This window comes from Sorex araneus, chromosome 2 (assembly GCF_027595985.1).
Source record: "Sorex araneus isolate mSorAra2 chromosome 2, mSorAra2.pri, whole genome shotgun sequence".
NCBI lineage: Eukaryota > Metazoa > Chordata > Mammalia > Eulipotyphla > Soricidae > Sorex > Sorex araneus.
The window spans coordinates 64,432,155-64,447,242 of NC_073303.1; the positions used below are offsets into that span (position 1 = coordinate 64,432,155).

The following is a 15,088-nucleotide window of genomic DNA, read 5'->3' on the forward strand; positions in this document are numbered from 1 at the left end:
GTAATAATTTCTTACTGGGAATATTGCCTACACTTTGGGCTTGCATAGACAGTGGGTATCATATTCACGATACCTGGATTTGACCTCAGTTGGCGACAAAAAATCTGTTGCTGGGAAGGTGGTTATACTTCAGGATCCGAGTATAATTCTCATTCTTTGTGTCCTCATTCTACAACCGGGAGAACAGTCCCCGTGAGCCAAAGCCGGGCTTCTGTGCCCTTGTCCACTGGGCCAGTGTCACCCCGGGTCCAGCTGCCTGCCAGCGGGGGCCCTTCTAGAACACGCTTGCTTGCTAACAAGCCCCCTCTGCGGGGTGCCAGGGGCGTCTGTCCCGCCCTGTCCAGCGCTGCCCGCAGTCAGCCCCGGTGGCCCCAGGAGCGTGGCCCCCGCGCGCCTCCCGGGCATGGGCTGCGGCGCCAGCGGGAAGGTGGTGCCCGCGCTGCCCCAGCCGGCCTGGGCCGGAGGAGGCGACTGTCCCGGGCCACGCAGCCCCGGGGGACCCAGCTCCGAGACGGCAGCGGAGGCGGCTCAGAGGATGCAAGTTGCCCGTTTCCGAGCCAAGTTCGACCCCCGGGTCCTGTCCAGGTGACGCCGGGAAGCAGGGTGGTTTGCCCGGGCCAACGTCGCCAAACTGGCCGTAGTGTGGGACTACGGAGACCCCTGACGCGGGGAATCGCCCCTCCACGGGTCCCGTCTCAGGTCTTTCTCTCACCCTTTGAGTCAGGAATAAGGTCCAGAGAAATACCTTTTCTTTTGAAATGGAATCAAGGGCCCTTATCTCTCAGCCTCGGTGTGTGTGTGGGGGGTGGGGGGGTGGGGGGGTGGGGGGAGCAGGAGGGGTGAGGTGGGAGCGTTTTGTAAGCGTTAATTTGCAAACAAAAAAGGTCTAATCACCTTGAAAATTTTCCTTTAGTTGCTAAGTAAGGGAGAAAATAATCCTCACTGGGGGAAGGCCTCCAGGCCCCTAACCCAACCCATATCAGATCTAGGGTGTGTGTGTGTGTGTGTGTGTGTGTGCATCAGGTCTAGGGGTGTGTGGGGTGTGGGGGTGTGGGGTGTGTGTGTGTGCATCAGGTCTAGGTGTGTGTGTGTGGGGGGGGGGTGTTGAGACTGATACCCAAGGACACCAGAGACAAGGGCCAGGGATATTGCTCTATGGTTGGCAGCCTGCCTCACGAGCTGGGGGAGGAGGCAGCTGGGATAGAGAAGGCATCACTGAGTTAATGATGGTTGGCCGGCTTGCTCGGGCTGGGAGATGTGTGCTGAAAGCAGATAAAGGACCAGACGTGAGGGCCTCTCAGTATCTGTATCGCAAACCATCCATCCAGTAAGGGGTAATCTTAGAGAAAAACAGACAGATGACCCAGGAGACAGAAGACTGACTAGGTTAACTCAGTAGGTTTTTCAGGACTAAATGGGTCCCGTGTACACGCAGATTGCAGTGGGAGAAGGGTCTTGTGGAGCAGGGTCCTGCAGCTGTTGGCCGAGAGTCGGGGGACTCCCCCGCAGAGATATCCCTGCAGCTGACCCACCATGGGCACACAAACGCCTTGGGGAGGCCAGTGCGCCCACATACCCCCACTGTCCACACACCACGTGTGGGCGATGGGGAGGCTGAGTAAGTGCAGGGAAGGGGGCGCAGTGTCGTGTCCCCACAACCTGTAGTGTGGGGGACGGACCTCCAGGGGGTGCTAGAGGTCACACATCATGGATTACGTCCTGGTTCAGTGGCTGGAGACCCTTGGACGTGGATGGATGCTGCGGAAACTTTAGGGACTCTGGATCCCCAAGGACACCCTGCTCCTCCTCCACGGAAGGGGGTCCCTGAACGCAGAGCCAGCCTCCTGTGGGTGCAGGGGCGCCGCATCTTCAGAGGTGCTCAGTGGCGACCGGGGCCAGCATCTCCAGAAGTGCAGACGCTGCAATTTGTGTTCATTAAACCTCATGCAAATGCGTGTCAGTAAGTGTTAGGAGCACCTACGAGTATGGAGTATGTGCTGTAAAGGTAGAGGCTGCTGCTTTGCTTTTTATTCACCCGCATCCCCCCCACTTCCGGGGCAGTCCCAGCCTCTTAGGATGGGAAAGCGTCAGGGAAGCAGAGGATCGCTGGAAAAACTTTAAAGACAAAAATCTCAGTGTTCTTCCTTAGCAAATGAGGATTCGAGCCACAGAAGATTCTTGGAGAATTGTATATCTTCACCATTGTAATTCTGATTCTTGCAGAACTAAGTTACTGGAATTCAACAATTTATTCTGGGGAATTTATCACCATTTGTTCTATTAAGGGGGTAGTACAATTATTGTTTCCATCCTTAATGTTTTTATCCAAGTTTTGTGGAACTTTGGTACAGTGAGTCTTATGCCAACCAAGAGGTCACTGTATCACTGTCATCCCATTGCTCATCGATTTGCTTGATCGGGCACCAGTAACGTCTCCATTGTGAGACTTGTTACTGTTTTTGGCATACGAACACGCCATGGCTAGCTTGCCAGCCTCTGCTCTGTGGGCGGGATACTCTCGGTAGCTTGCTGGGCTCTCCGAGAGGGACAGAGGACTCGAACCTGGGTGAGCTGCGTGCAGAGCAAACACCCTACCCTCTGTGCTTTCGCTGCAACCCCAACCTAGAGTTAACAAACTATATTTCTCAAATTCTATAGTGTCATAAAATGATGATAAATTAATCAAAAAGTGGAGCTAGAGACATGTTGTTTGTAGTTGCTGAAAAAATGAAAGAAATCATTTCAATTTCTATAATTTCGCATGCCATGAAATTGTCCTCTTCCCCCCAGTTGTCTATGAGGCAGCTGTTGAGGGTGGGGAGTGGATGAAATGCATTCTTCCCTGCTTGATTCTGTCCCTAAAGTTTTCAGAGTCTGTGATGATTTGGAAATAATGTCTCCATAAATGATTATATAATTCAACATTTATTGCTGTTCCCTCCGCGCCAGGAACTGCGCAGTATATAGTCACTCAAGTGATAAAAGCCATCACCGCCCAGAGTTTCACAAGCAAACTTGCAGCTTCATGAATGTTAGGAGACATTTGTTGTTCAATCTGAAGTTATTTATTTCCACTGTTCTAAATCTTGCCTTAACATTCAGTTTTCCTCCATGTTCAAATTGCCAGCACCTTTCCCCTAAGTACTTGGTACATGAAAGGTATTATCTGTGTTGAATAAGCCTCATTTTATTTGAGCAAAAGAGTGTAGTTAGTCAGAAATGATGATTTTTCTGATGGTGAATTTGATGAGCAAGTAGATTTGCTTGCAGTGTTGAGTGCATAGAAATAAATTGGTATTTGCAATGAGCTTTCATTCGCTTTAGAATTAATGTAAAAACATGTTAGTCTGAAGAACAATAGAATTTGAAATGCTTGTAATTGTCTTCAAAAATCATACTGAGTATGTGTGCAATCAAAAGGAATGGCTGAAAGAGTAAGAAGAGGCAGCATCTATTTAATACAACTGAATTACCATTTTGATAAGGTAATTGGTCAGAAAATTAAATGCACTCTAGAGAACAGAGCTGTTTTCTGGAAGCTGTTACAGCCAATGCTGTTGCTATTCAGCAAACATAGGAATCTAAGGAACATATATGCTGGCGCCCCAAATTGCAGAAGAGTAAGTCCATATACAAATTATTTCTAGCAGAAATTGACATATGCATTTGAATCTGTGGCATTGAATATAAGACCTAATTACCTTCTCCTTTGGTACTCCCTTAATCCATCTCATTTTCCGGCACCGTTTTGTGGGAGGAACTTTAATAAAGTAGAAGAATATCCAGTGATTATACAAGCAAGAAGATTTGGGTTGTAAGCGTCATTCTGTAGTGTAGCCACTGAACTAACCTGATCTTTAAATGCCTTCATTTGTAAAATTGAACTAAATCACTTTCATATTCTTTCCTATAGAAAATCATGGTTTTAGGCTTTGCTTTGTTGCAAACTAGAGAAATAAATACAGGTAGATTGTTAAGCTTGATAAATTCCCCTGAACCCACCCTTTAAAACTGAGTTGAATTGTCATCATTTGTCACAGTATTTGTGTTATTACCCTTTTTATTACCCTTTTAGACACAGAGTGTTACTGCATAATACTTACCATCAGAGTGTCAATCACCCTCCACCATTGTCCCTAGGTCACTTCTAATCTAGGCCACCATTGCCCCACTATTCACAGTCTCCACTCTGCAGGCAGAATCTCCCCTTTCCCACCCTTATTGGATATTGTCCATTCTTTTGCTGTCTGTTTCACAAATGAGAGCATCCGTATTTGTGCTATTTCAAAACCATTTTTTTAGCATGACACCCTAAGTTCCTTGCAAGTCAGTGTTTCTCAGAGTGGTGATATCAGTCCCAGGGGCTGGTGGATCAACTCAGAGTGTGTGTTCATAGCTTTAGGTTGACTGGGGGCACTTTCTAATTTCTGGGCCACATCTAGCTCTGTGCTTTAGGCTTACTCCTGGCTCTGTGGTTAGGGATCACTCTTAGCTCAGTACTCGGAACCATAAGTAGCGCTGGGATTGAACTGGGGTTAGTCACATGCAAGGTGTTCATTAGCCATGCATTCTTGTTTTATTTATTTATTTATTTATTTTTTGCCACTCCTGGCTTTGTTCAGAGCTTACATGGCGCTCTAAGCTCAGGGATCACTCCTAGTTGTGCTCAGGGTACTCTATGGCGTGCAAAGGATTGAAGTGGGGTTGGACGTGTGCAAGGCAATGCTATTCTATTGCTCCCGCCCCTCACTGAGCTAATATTACAGAATGACGATAAATGGGATAAGAGATGTGTTTGGAACTGAGAGCTCCCAGTCAAGCAACTCAGAGAAGGCTATTCTTTATTCCCGGTCTTGTCTCCTGAAGTGGTTTCTTCTCTCTTTTGAGAAATCAGACTGAATAAATTAGTAGTAATCTTCTAAATCCAGATTTGGTGGTGGTTGTTGGAGAATGATAACAAGCAGAGCTTCAAGAGAGGAAAGGAAACATCACGGGGAGTTCCTTAATTTCTTTCTTCAAATTTTGTGAAACTCTTAAAGGAGTAGAATTGTTTTTTGAGGGGTTACACACGGTGACGCTCAGGGGTTACTCCTGGCTCTGCACTCAGGATATGGGTTGCTGGGGATAGAAACCAGGTCAGCCGTGTGCAAGGCAAATGCCCTCCCCACTGTACTGTCACTCTAGTCCTTGAAAGGGTATAATTTGAATCCCCTGTACTTGAGCTACAATATGCTTAGCCTTGGAAAACACACACACACACACACACACACACACACACACACACATAGGGCTAAGCATTTAAAAGATATTCTGGCAGGAGCAATAGTACAGTGGGTAAGGAGCTTGTCTTATACATGTCAACCTGGGTTCAACCCCATAGAAACCCCCAGCCCCCACCAGGAGTGACCCCTGAGTCCACAGCCAGAAGTAATCTCTGAGCACCAGTGGGTGTGCCCACGCAAACTCCCTACCCCTCTACCCCCTAAAAAATCGTTGGCTCACCAACAACTTTTTAAATGTTTGATACCCCTTGCCTTCATTTCAGAATGTTTAAGGATATTTAGAAAATAAGGACCATTCAGCACTACTAAGCAAACGAATTGGGAGAGGATACAGAAGCTGCCCTGAGGATCTAAGACATTAAATAATTTTGAAATCACTTTAGAAGGATAAGAGTTTTTGTTTTGATTTTTTGATTTTTTTTTTTTTAAACAACAGGTACGACATTAAGGCTCTTATCGGGACAGGCAGTTTCAGCAAGGTGCTCAGGGTGGAACAGAAGACCACCAAGAAACCTTTTGCCATCAAGGTGACGGAGACGAGAGCGAGGGAAGGCAGAGAAGCCTGTGACGCGGAGCTCGCGGTCCTGAGACGCGTCAGCCACCGGTACGTCGTGCAGCTCACGGAGATCTTCGAGGCCCGGGACCGAGTTTACCTAGTGATGGAGCTGGCCACGGGAGGGGAGCTCTTCGATCGGCTCCTGACTCAGGGGTCCTTCACGGAGCAAGACGCCGTCAGGATCCTGCAGATGGTGGCCGACGGCGTCCGGTATCTGCATGCATTGCGCATCACCCACCGGGACCTAAAGCCCGAAAATCTCTTGTATTATCATCCCGGTGCTGAGTCCAAAATTCTGATCACGGACTTTGGACTGGCACACTCGGGGAACAAAAGTGGGGACTGGACCATGAGGACGCTCTGCGGAACCCCGCATTACATAGCTCCCGAGGTCTTGCGGCGGCAGCCTTACACCAGCGCTGTGGACATGTGGGCCTTGGGTGTGATCACGTATGTTCTGCTTAGCGGATTCCTGCCTTTTGACGATGAGAACCATACGAGGCTGTACAGGAAGATTCTGAAAGGCAAACCTAATTACACAGCAGAGGTAAGAGGATGCTTTCTGGATTCCAGAGTAGAATTTCTTAAACAGGGCCTTAGTGGCATGTAGGGCTGATTCTACTGGAGGTGAAAAGTGAGCAGCTATTTGTTCTAACAGCAGCATCCTTGGCCTTGAGGGTACTGCTCATAGATTGCTATTTACTCAGTATACCAGACTCTTTCCCCAGTTGTGCTAATTCAAAATACCTTTTCTCTTTTTTTTTCTTTTTTTTGCTTTTTCGGTCACACCTGGCAATACACAAAGGTTACTCCTGGCTCTGCACTCTGGAATTACCCCTGGCAGTGCTCAGGGGACCATATGGGATGCTGGAAATTGAACCAGGTCAGCCACGTGCAAGGCAAATGCCCTACCTGCTGTGCTATCACTCCAGCCCCAGCTAACTCAAGATATCATGTGGGACAAACTCCTTTGGTTCTGGTATTGAGCCTCCAGGATTGAGCTGTTGGGCACATGACATTGATCATGGAGTAGCTGGAGTGTGTTTGCAGCTCTGAGCTCAGTTGGCTAATGTGTATTCAGCTGATCTGCATGATGCTTTGGTGTTTGCTGAGAGATTTCCTTGTTTCAAATCTACAGGATCCAAGTCCTTCTGGTGGTGCAGTTCTTTTCCTCTGTGAAATGTTTGGCCTCGCAGCTTTGTACAGTCTTTATTCATGGTCTAACCTGGGCGCTTGCAATGTTCACGAATGTGTGAAATTTTGTTGTTTGAGGTAGGGAGGAAAAGCTGCTCATGCTGTGTGTAGGAAATCAGACAAAATTGGTAATTTATTTAAACTTGATCAAGTTGACAAATCTGTTCTGTGTGGAACTAGGAAAGGGTTTTCCTTCACAAAGAAAAGCAGCGGTAATTTGACTCAGAGTAGCCAGATGGCACATAATAAATGCAAAATAACACTATATATGTATACAACGACTGAAGCAAAATAATTAAGCAAATAACACATAGGAAGATAATTTTTTCTGTATTCCGGGCTTTGATCTGTATACACTGAGCAAGAATATAAATTGATAGTTAAGAATTAAGACAGAGAATGGAAAGAAACTCAGTGGGGAAGGAGGGACGGAGAGGAGGTAACAGGAGTAAAGGTCAGAGACCTCAAACCCATCAGTGATGTAGAGGCGGGGTATATGTATATACCCAAGCCCCAGGACCAACCACACTGTTAAGCTGGAGATCCAAAGTGCAGTAGCCAAACTTACAACTGTGCCTGTCCAGAAGGTAGGCTGGGGGGTGGCAGAGAACCTGCGACATTGGAGGAAGTCAACAGTGGTGGTGATATTGATTTTGGAACACTACATGCCTGAAGCACAACCCTGAATAACTATGTAAGTTATGGTGCCTTTAATAGCTTGAAAAAATGGTAAATGGGAAAAAAATATAAAGGGTGGAAATACTAGATGATCACCACCAGTAGACATTTAAATAAAAATCATTAATTTTGAAGTATTCAGTGCTGTTGAGTGCTCTTAGTCTAAGGAAAATATATTTATAATTTTCTGCAAAATATGTAATTAAATTACTCTCAATCACCTCATTCTTCAAAAATCTCTATATTTAGACAGTATCAAGATTAATTACAATCCTTAATTTATTTTTTTCTTTTTGGGTCACACCTGGCAATGCACAGGGGTTAATCCTGGCTCTGCATCAGGAATTACCCCTGGCGGTGCTCAGGGGACTATATAGGATGCTGGGAATCGAACCCGGGTCGGCTGCGTGCAAGGCAAGCGCCCTACCCGCTGTGCTATCGCTCCAGCCCCACAATCCTTAATTTTTTTTTATTTTTAAAATATATTTTTATTAAAACACCATGACTTACAAAGTTGCTCCTAACAGTTGTTTCAAGTATACAATGTTCCAACACCAACACCACCAGTGTGACCTTCCCTCCACCGATGTCCTCTATTTCCCTTCCACCCTTGCAGCCTGCCCCCTTAAGTGAACTCAGAGCAAATTTACTGCAGATTGCTTGTTCCAACACAACTAGAGAATGGCAAAAGGAACTGTCCCAAAATAAATCAATTACAGTTAAATATGATGCTTGCTTGCTATAAGATTTTAATCTATGTAAATAAAGTATATTTACATGTTAAATGTCAAATCATTTAACATAATATACTAGAATGCCTATTCTCATTTATAAAAATAAGTTTGCAGGGGCTGGATGGACAGTGCAGCGAGTTGGGCATTTGCCTTGCACAGGGCCGACCCGGATTCAGTCCCTTGGGAGTGGCCTCAAAGCACTGGCAGGTCTGGTCTGGAAAACCAACCAACCAGTGAAGTGCCGAGATCACCAGCAAATACTTAAATTTCTATGACGTTGTAGCCAGAATTTTCTGGCCAGCATCTTTATTGTTTATAAATGTGTAGTGTTTAGCTTTTAAGTAATAGTTTTCAACCTTGTTTCTTCTTGGGTATCCCCCCCCACCTGTCCCCCACCTGTTTTGGACGGAAGGAGACCTCTCCTCAATGAAAGTTACTTTCTCTTGTCAAGCCCATGCGGGGAACCGTATTATTAAGGGCAACATATTGATGGGATTTCTAGGACGGAATTCTCTTTCATTGAACAGCAAATGAGAAGGATAATTGTGTTTCTTTTCTTTTTTCTTTTACTGAGAAGCTGTGTGTGTGTGTGTGTGTGTGTGTGTGTGTATCTTGTGATGCTTTTCTCAAAAGTAGATTTTTTTTCCAGTCACTACATTTAATGACATTATATGTGAAAAAGTCACTTAAGTTTGATATGCATTAATCAATACATATACAGTAGGATTGTAGTGTGTGTGTGTGTGTAAATTAAATTAAATTATTTTTATTCTTCTTCTTAGCCTTGGCCAAATATTTCGCACTTGGCAAAGGACTTTATAAACAGATTGCTGATTTTGGAGGCCGGTCATCGCATGTCAGCTGGACAGGCTCTTGACCATCCCTGGGTGATCACCTCGGCTGCAGGTTGTTCCATGAAGAACCTTCAGAGGGTCATTTCTCGGAACCTCCTTCGGAAGGAGTCGCCCCATTCTCAGAGCCCCAGATCTACACAGTCTTCTAAGTCCCATACTTGTCACAAATCAAGGCATCTGTGGCGCAAACGAAACTTACGAATAGAAGACTCCCCACTGCCTGCTCATTTGTGAGCAGATAACCTTTAAAAGAAGTTTATCCAAGTTTAAACTACATCCAGCAACTTCTGTAGAAAAATTAGGCCACTAGGGATCAGAATTTATTATGACTAAAGACATCCTAAGGCTCCAAGGACAAAGGGGCATGTGACTGTTATTACATAATATTAGCCTTCACTTAAAAATCTTTTTGATGTATAATTTTTCCTACATGTAGATTTGTTTCCAAATAATACACTTTTCTAAAAGATGAATAGTAAACACTAAGTATGTTTATGTCATTGAAATTAGTAGATGGAGGATTTTTTTAAAAATCAAAGGGGTTAAATATGAGATTACAAGAATAAGGAATAAGAAATGAATGTGGAATAATGATGAATTAGAGATATAGCAGGCAAAATTAGATAGGGGAAAATACTATGTTCATCTTGAATTACTGATTTATGTTTAAGACAGTGTAGAGTGTTAACAACATTAGGTAATATTCAAGAAAGAAGTATGAGTTAATTTCATATTAGCAAATGCTTAAGCAAATTGTCTATTACAAAGCATATAATGAAATTTAAGGGCATTAAAACAAAAATATCAGTGACACTACATAAAACCAAGATTTAGCAGACTTAAGAAAACACATATGAAAAGGCAACTTAAGGACTGGTAGAAAATAATTTCATACTATATACTGGAGCGATAGTACAGTTGGTAGGGCGTTTGCCTTGTACATGGTCAACCTGGGTTCAGTTCTTCTGTCCCTCTCGGAGAGTCCGGCAAGCTACTGAGAGTATCCTGCCCACACAGCAAAGCCTGGCAAGCTACCCGTGGCATATTCAATATGCCAAAAACGGTAACAACAAGTCTCACAATGGAGACATTACTGGTACCCGCTCGAGCAAATCGATGAACAACGGGATGACAGTGCTACAGTGCTATACCTGATAAGAACTGAATCTTGAAAAAATATAATTCCTACAATTCAAAGGGAAAACATTTTTAAAGGAAAAAAATTAAATAGACATTGAAAAGAAAAGATACACATGACATATTATGATACATAAAAGGTTTTCAATGTCACAAATAATCAGGAAAATGAAAACAAAAACAATGATGAGATAAAACCTCACCTGAAAAACAATGATAAGTGGAGGAAATCATAGTCTTACTGGGATTGTGGGGGGAGGGGCTGTGGTGTAACTGAATTTGAGTCTCTGCTGGCCTTCTTCCATGTTGCATTTCTCAGGTAAATGGTGTTGCAAGTGGAACAAAATAAGCTTGGGCTAGAGATTAGTCTTTAAGAGAAAAGCACTTTCAGGCAATTTACCTAGCAAAGGACATGACAATTAATTTTTCATGGATATTACAAATATTTTCACTATAATTTCAAGTAATAATAAACAAAACCTCTTTGTATTTTTCATTTTTTTTTCTTAAAAGAAAGTGATGCATCTTAGAGGGAATAAACTGAGTTTCTAACTCCAGTTATGCTGTTTTATCATTTGTGTGAGAAATTACTACAAATATTTGAGCCTAAGGCTTTTTTTTTAATCTGTAAAATCAGTTGAAGGACATTGTGTACCTCATAGGTTTGTTATGTGGAATAAATCATATATTTAAAAGATCTTGTACATAATACTTGGTTTAAGTAAGTGACAATGAATATTAGTGTAAAATAACATGGCTCCAGGCTAAAGTCTTTCTAATTTAAGACATACAAATGTAGTATTAGCAATATGCAGTTGTTTCTTATCCTGAAATTTTCAAGGACAAATACATAACATATCCTATTGATAAAAAGCAGTTTTCATATCTTGTTAGTCAATCTCCACGTCCTCCAGGACTACTTGCTTAACATTTTTTCCTTCAGATACTTGCATTTTAAATTAATTTTCTTTTGCTACAGACTTAAAGAAAATGCATTATATTTAAAATTCTGGGCTGGAGCGGTAGCACAGCGGTTGGGTGTTCGCCTTTCACTTGGCTGACCCATGTTCAATTCCTCTGCCCCTCTCAGAGAGCCCGGCAAGCTACAGAGAGTATTGAGCCCGCATGGCAGAGCCTGGCAAGCTACCTGTGCGTATTTGATATGCCAAAAACAGTAACAATAAGTCTCTCAATGAGAGAAGTTAATGGTGCCCACTCGAACAAATTGATGAGCAATGGGATTTAAAATTCTAAGATATACATACGTACAAAATAAAATAAACTTTTCTAATCCATCCCATACATTTTATTTTTCTCCAGAGATGATAACTGTTTTTTTTTTTTTTTTGCTTTTTGGGTCACACCCGGCGATGCTTAGGGGTTACTCCTGGCTTTGCACTCAGGAATCATTCCTGGTGGTACTCGGGAGACCATATGGGATACTGGGAATCGAACCCGGGTCGGCCGCGTGCAAGGCAAATGCCCTACCCGCTGTGCTATCACTCCAGCCCCGAGACGATAACTTTTAAATCAAATTCTGAATTTGTTTTCCACACCAGTGAGATCATAAAGAAATAGCCCTCTGTACCCTACTTTTACCTGCAGCAAAAGAACATGGCATCATTCATGACATGGTTGATTTTGAAGACATTTTTTGGTCATTGCACATTCAGAAATTCTTTGCTATTTCCAGGGCCCCCATACTCACTTTCAGAACCCCACAAGGGCTTGTGATTAATGATTTAGAGAGCTAGAGTCTAGATCATAGTTAATATAGTAAGGGCCTGAGTGATAATACAGTGGGTACGGACCTTGCCTTGCATGCAACCCACCAAGGTTTGAACCCTGGCATGCAGGAGTAAGCTCTGAGCACCACTGGATGTGGCCCACTCCCCACACACACTCCACTCTCCCCATACAACTACTCTCCTCAGCCAAACACACACACACACACACACACACACACACACACACAACTTACTCAAGAGTAAAACTTTAATTCATAAAGGTTGATTTTATTTTTTGCTTTAATGAATTATCCTGAATGAAATAGCAGCAGAACCAAAACCAGAGAGAAAGTCAAGTTGTATAGAGTCTCAATCCATAACTTAAGGAGCTACGTGCTAGTTCCAAGTCAAACTGGGTTTTCATGGGACCGACACAGGGACCGAGTTCCAGAGATGAACAAAGGCAGTACATTTGGGATCATGGGCGCTGTCTGGGGCAGCTGGGACATGACAGTCAGGGAAACTGGCAGAAGGAAGAATACACCCAAATCTGGAAAGAAGCAGGACACTAAATTCTTTCCTGGTTCCTCTGTGTCTGAATTCCGGTCTTCAGAGTAACAAGTGACAATTATTAGAGAACTGCAGGACGGAAGAACTGAGAGCTAGACAGTAACTCTTGACTTGGACATTTACAATTTTTTTTTTTTTTTGCCTCTTAGGTCACACCTGGTGATGCATAGGGGTTACTCCTGGCTCTGCACTCAGGAATCACTCCTGGCATTGCTCAGGGGACCATATGGGATGCTGGGAATCGAACCCGGGTTGGCCACGTGCAAGGCAAACGCCCTACCCGCTGTGCTATTGCTCCAACCCCACATTTACGACTTTTTAATTCTTTTCTCCTTTCTCTGTTTTTAGGAAGGGGAGGAAGAGATGGGGTGGGGCGGGCGTGTCCACTGGTGCTCAGGGCTTACTCCTGGTTCTGTGCTCAGGGATCACTCCTGGTGGAGGGGGCACCATATCAGCGCCAGGGGATTGAACCAGGGTTGGACATGTTTGAGACAAAGACTTTGCTTCTGGAACTATCTCCTGAGCCCCATTTGTGACTTTTTAAGGGAGGAACCAAATCTTACCTATCTTTAAAATCTCAGAAACTCAGCACTCAGTGCTCACACAGGAAACGGGGATTGTGCTCTAGTTTGCCTTGGCTTCCCTTGCCCAGCGAGCAGATGAGCAGAACTACTAAGCAGCTATATCATCTCTCTGCTCTTTCTTTTCATTTGAGCATCTTTTGGATAATTCTACCGATGAGACAGACGCCTGGGATTCTACCAATCAGACATGCTCCAGAGAAAAGAATTTTAGCCAGCACTTGTTCCTCTGTTTGACTTAGTCTACCATCCTCTGGTGGAATTTGGCATTGCAAACTGAGTTCCAAATCTTCGAATCTTCTTTATTATGTAAAGAATGAAAAAAGTATTTTTAACATCCAGATTATAGAGGCTAGGGATTTGCTGGGGGTGAAAGAGTGCATGGCTGCCCGAGTAAGGGTCTGAGTCATTCCTCAGTCCTGAGTATGTGGCCTTCGTAGCTTCCAAGTGCCACAGTTGTCCAGACTCCAGCCACAACAAGGCCTGAATTGTTTAAAAATACATGAATGCTCAGGGGCTGGAGCGATAGCACAGCGGATAGCATGAGGTTCGATTCCAAGCATCCCATATGGTCCCCCCGAGCACCGCCAGGAGTAATTCCTGAGTGCATGAGCCAGGAGTAACCCCTGAGCATCACTGGGTGTGACCCAAAAAGAAAAACAAAACAAAACAAAACAAAACAAACCCCCCCAAACCACGAATGCTTACATTTCTATTTTACATTTCTTTTTTTTTATTTATTTTTTAATTTATTTATTTTTAATTAGAGAATCACCATGAGGGTACAGTTACAGATTTATAGACTTTTGTGCTTATACTTCCCTCATACAAAGTTCGGGAACCCATCCCTTCACCAGTGCCCATTCTCCACCACCCGTAAACCCAGCGTTCCTCCCACCCTCCCCAATCCCATCTCCCCCCCACCCCACCCTGCCACTGTGGCAAGGCATTCCCTTCTGTTCTCTCTCTCTAATTAGCTGTTGTGGTTTCCAATAAAGGTGTTGAGTGGCCCCTGTGCTCAGTCTCTAGCCCTCATTCAGCCCACAACTCCCTTCCCCCACATGGCCTTCGACTACAATGTAGTTGGTGATCGCTTCTCTGAGTTGACCTTTCCCCGGAATGTGAGGCCAGCCTCCAAGCCATGGAGTCAACCTCCTGGTACTTATTTCTACAGTTCTTGGGTGTTAGTCTCCCACTCTGTTATTCTATATCTATTTTACATTTCTAATCATTTTTATGAAATTACTTTTTTCAAAAATGGGAAAAAGACAAGTTTATCCTAAAGATAATTTGATACTTCTTACATTACTAACATCCAATTTATTTAAAGGAAGCTAATAGTGCTATTCCACTGAATACAAAAAATAATTTTAGGCAGCCTTATTGCTCCAAAAGCAAGTTTTATTGTTTTGAAGAGTAAATCAAACCAGTTCACCAGGGAGGACATACAGAGAGTTAGCAGACATATAAAAAAACAAAAATTACATTATAACCTATTAGGGAGATACAAATAAAAACGCACAATGATATATTTTGTGAGCAATAACAAGTTAGTGTGTGGAGAGAAAGGAACACCTTTACTGTTAGTGAAAATATAAATTCATCCAGCCTCTATAGAAAACTTTGCTATTGTAAAGTTTAGAAGTTTATCAAAAACTTAAAACTAGATCTACCATATAATCCAGCAATGCTACTCTTAGACATATATATATATGTCTAAGAGTAGCATTATATATATATAGCATTATATATATAGTTGAGGAACACAAAAATTC

The 15,088-nt window shown here is 43.5% G+C and overlaps 1 protein-coding gene across 1 annotated transcript; it reads left to right on the forward strand.

The window, feature by feature from the left end:
• Positions 1–403: 403 nt before the first annotated feature.
• PSKH2 (protein serine kinase H2) lies at positions 404–9,532 on the forward strand. Its single transcript, XM_004602549.2, has 3 exons — positions 404–585; positions 5,719–6,385; positions 9,227–9,532. Exons 1-3 carry the CDS (start codon positions 404–406, stop codon positions 9,530–9,532), a joined length of 1,155 nt encoding a protein of 384 aa, XP_004602606.2.
• The last annotated feature ends 5,556 nt before the right edge of the window (positions 9,533–15,088 follow it).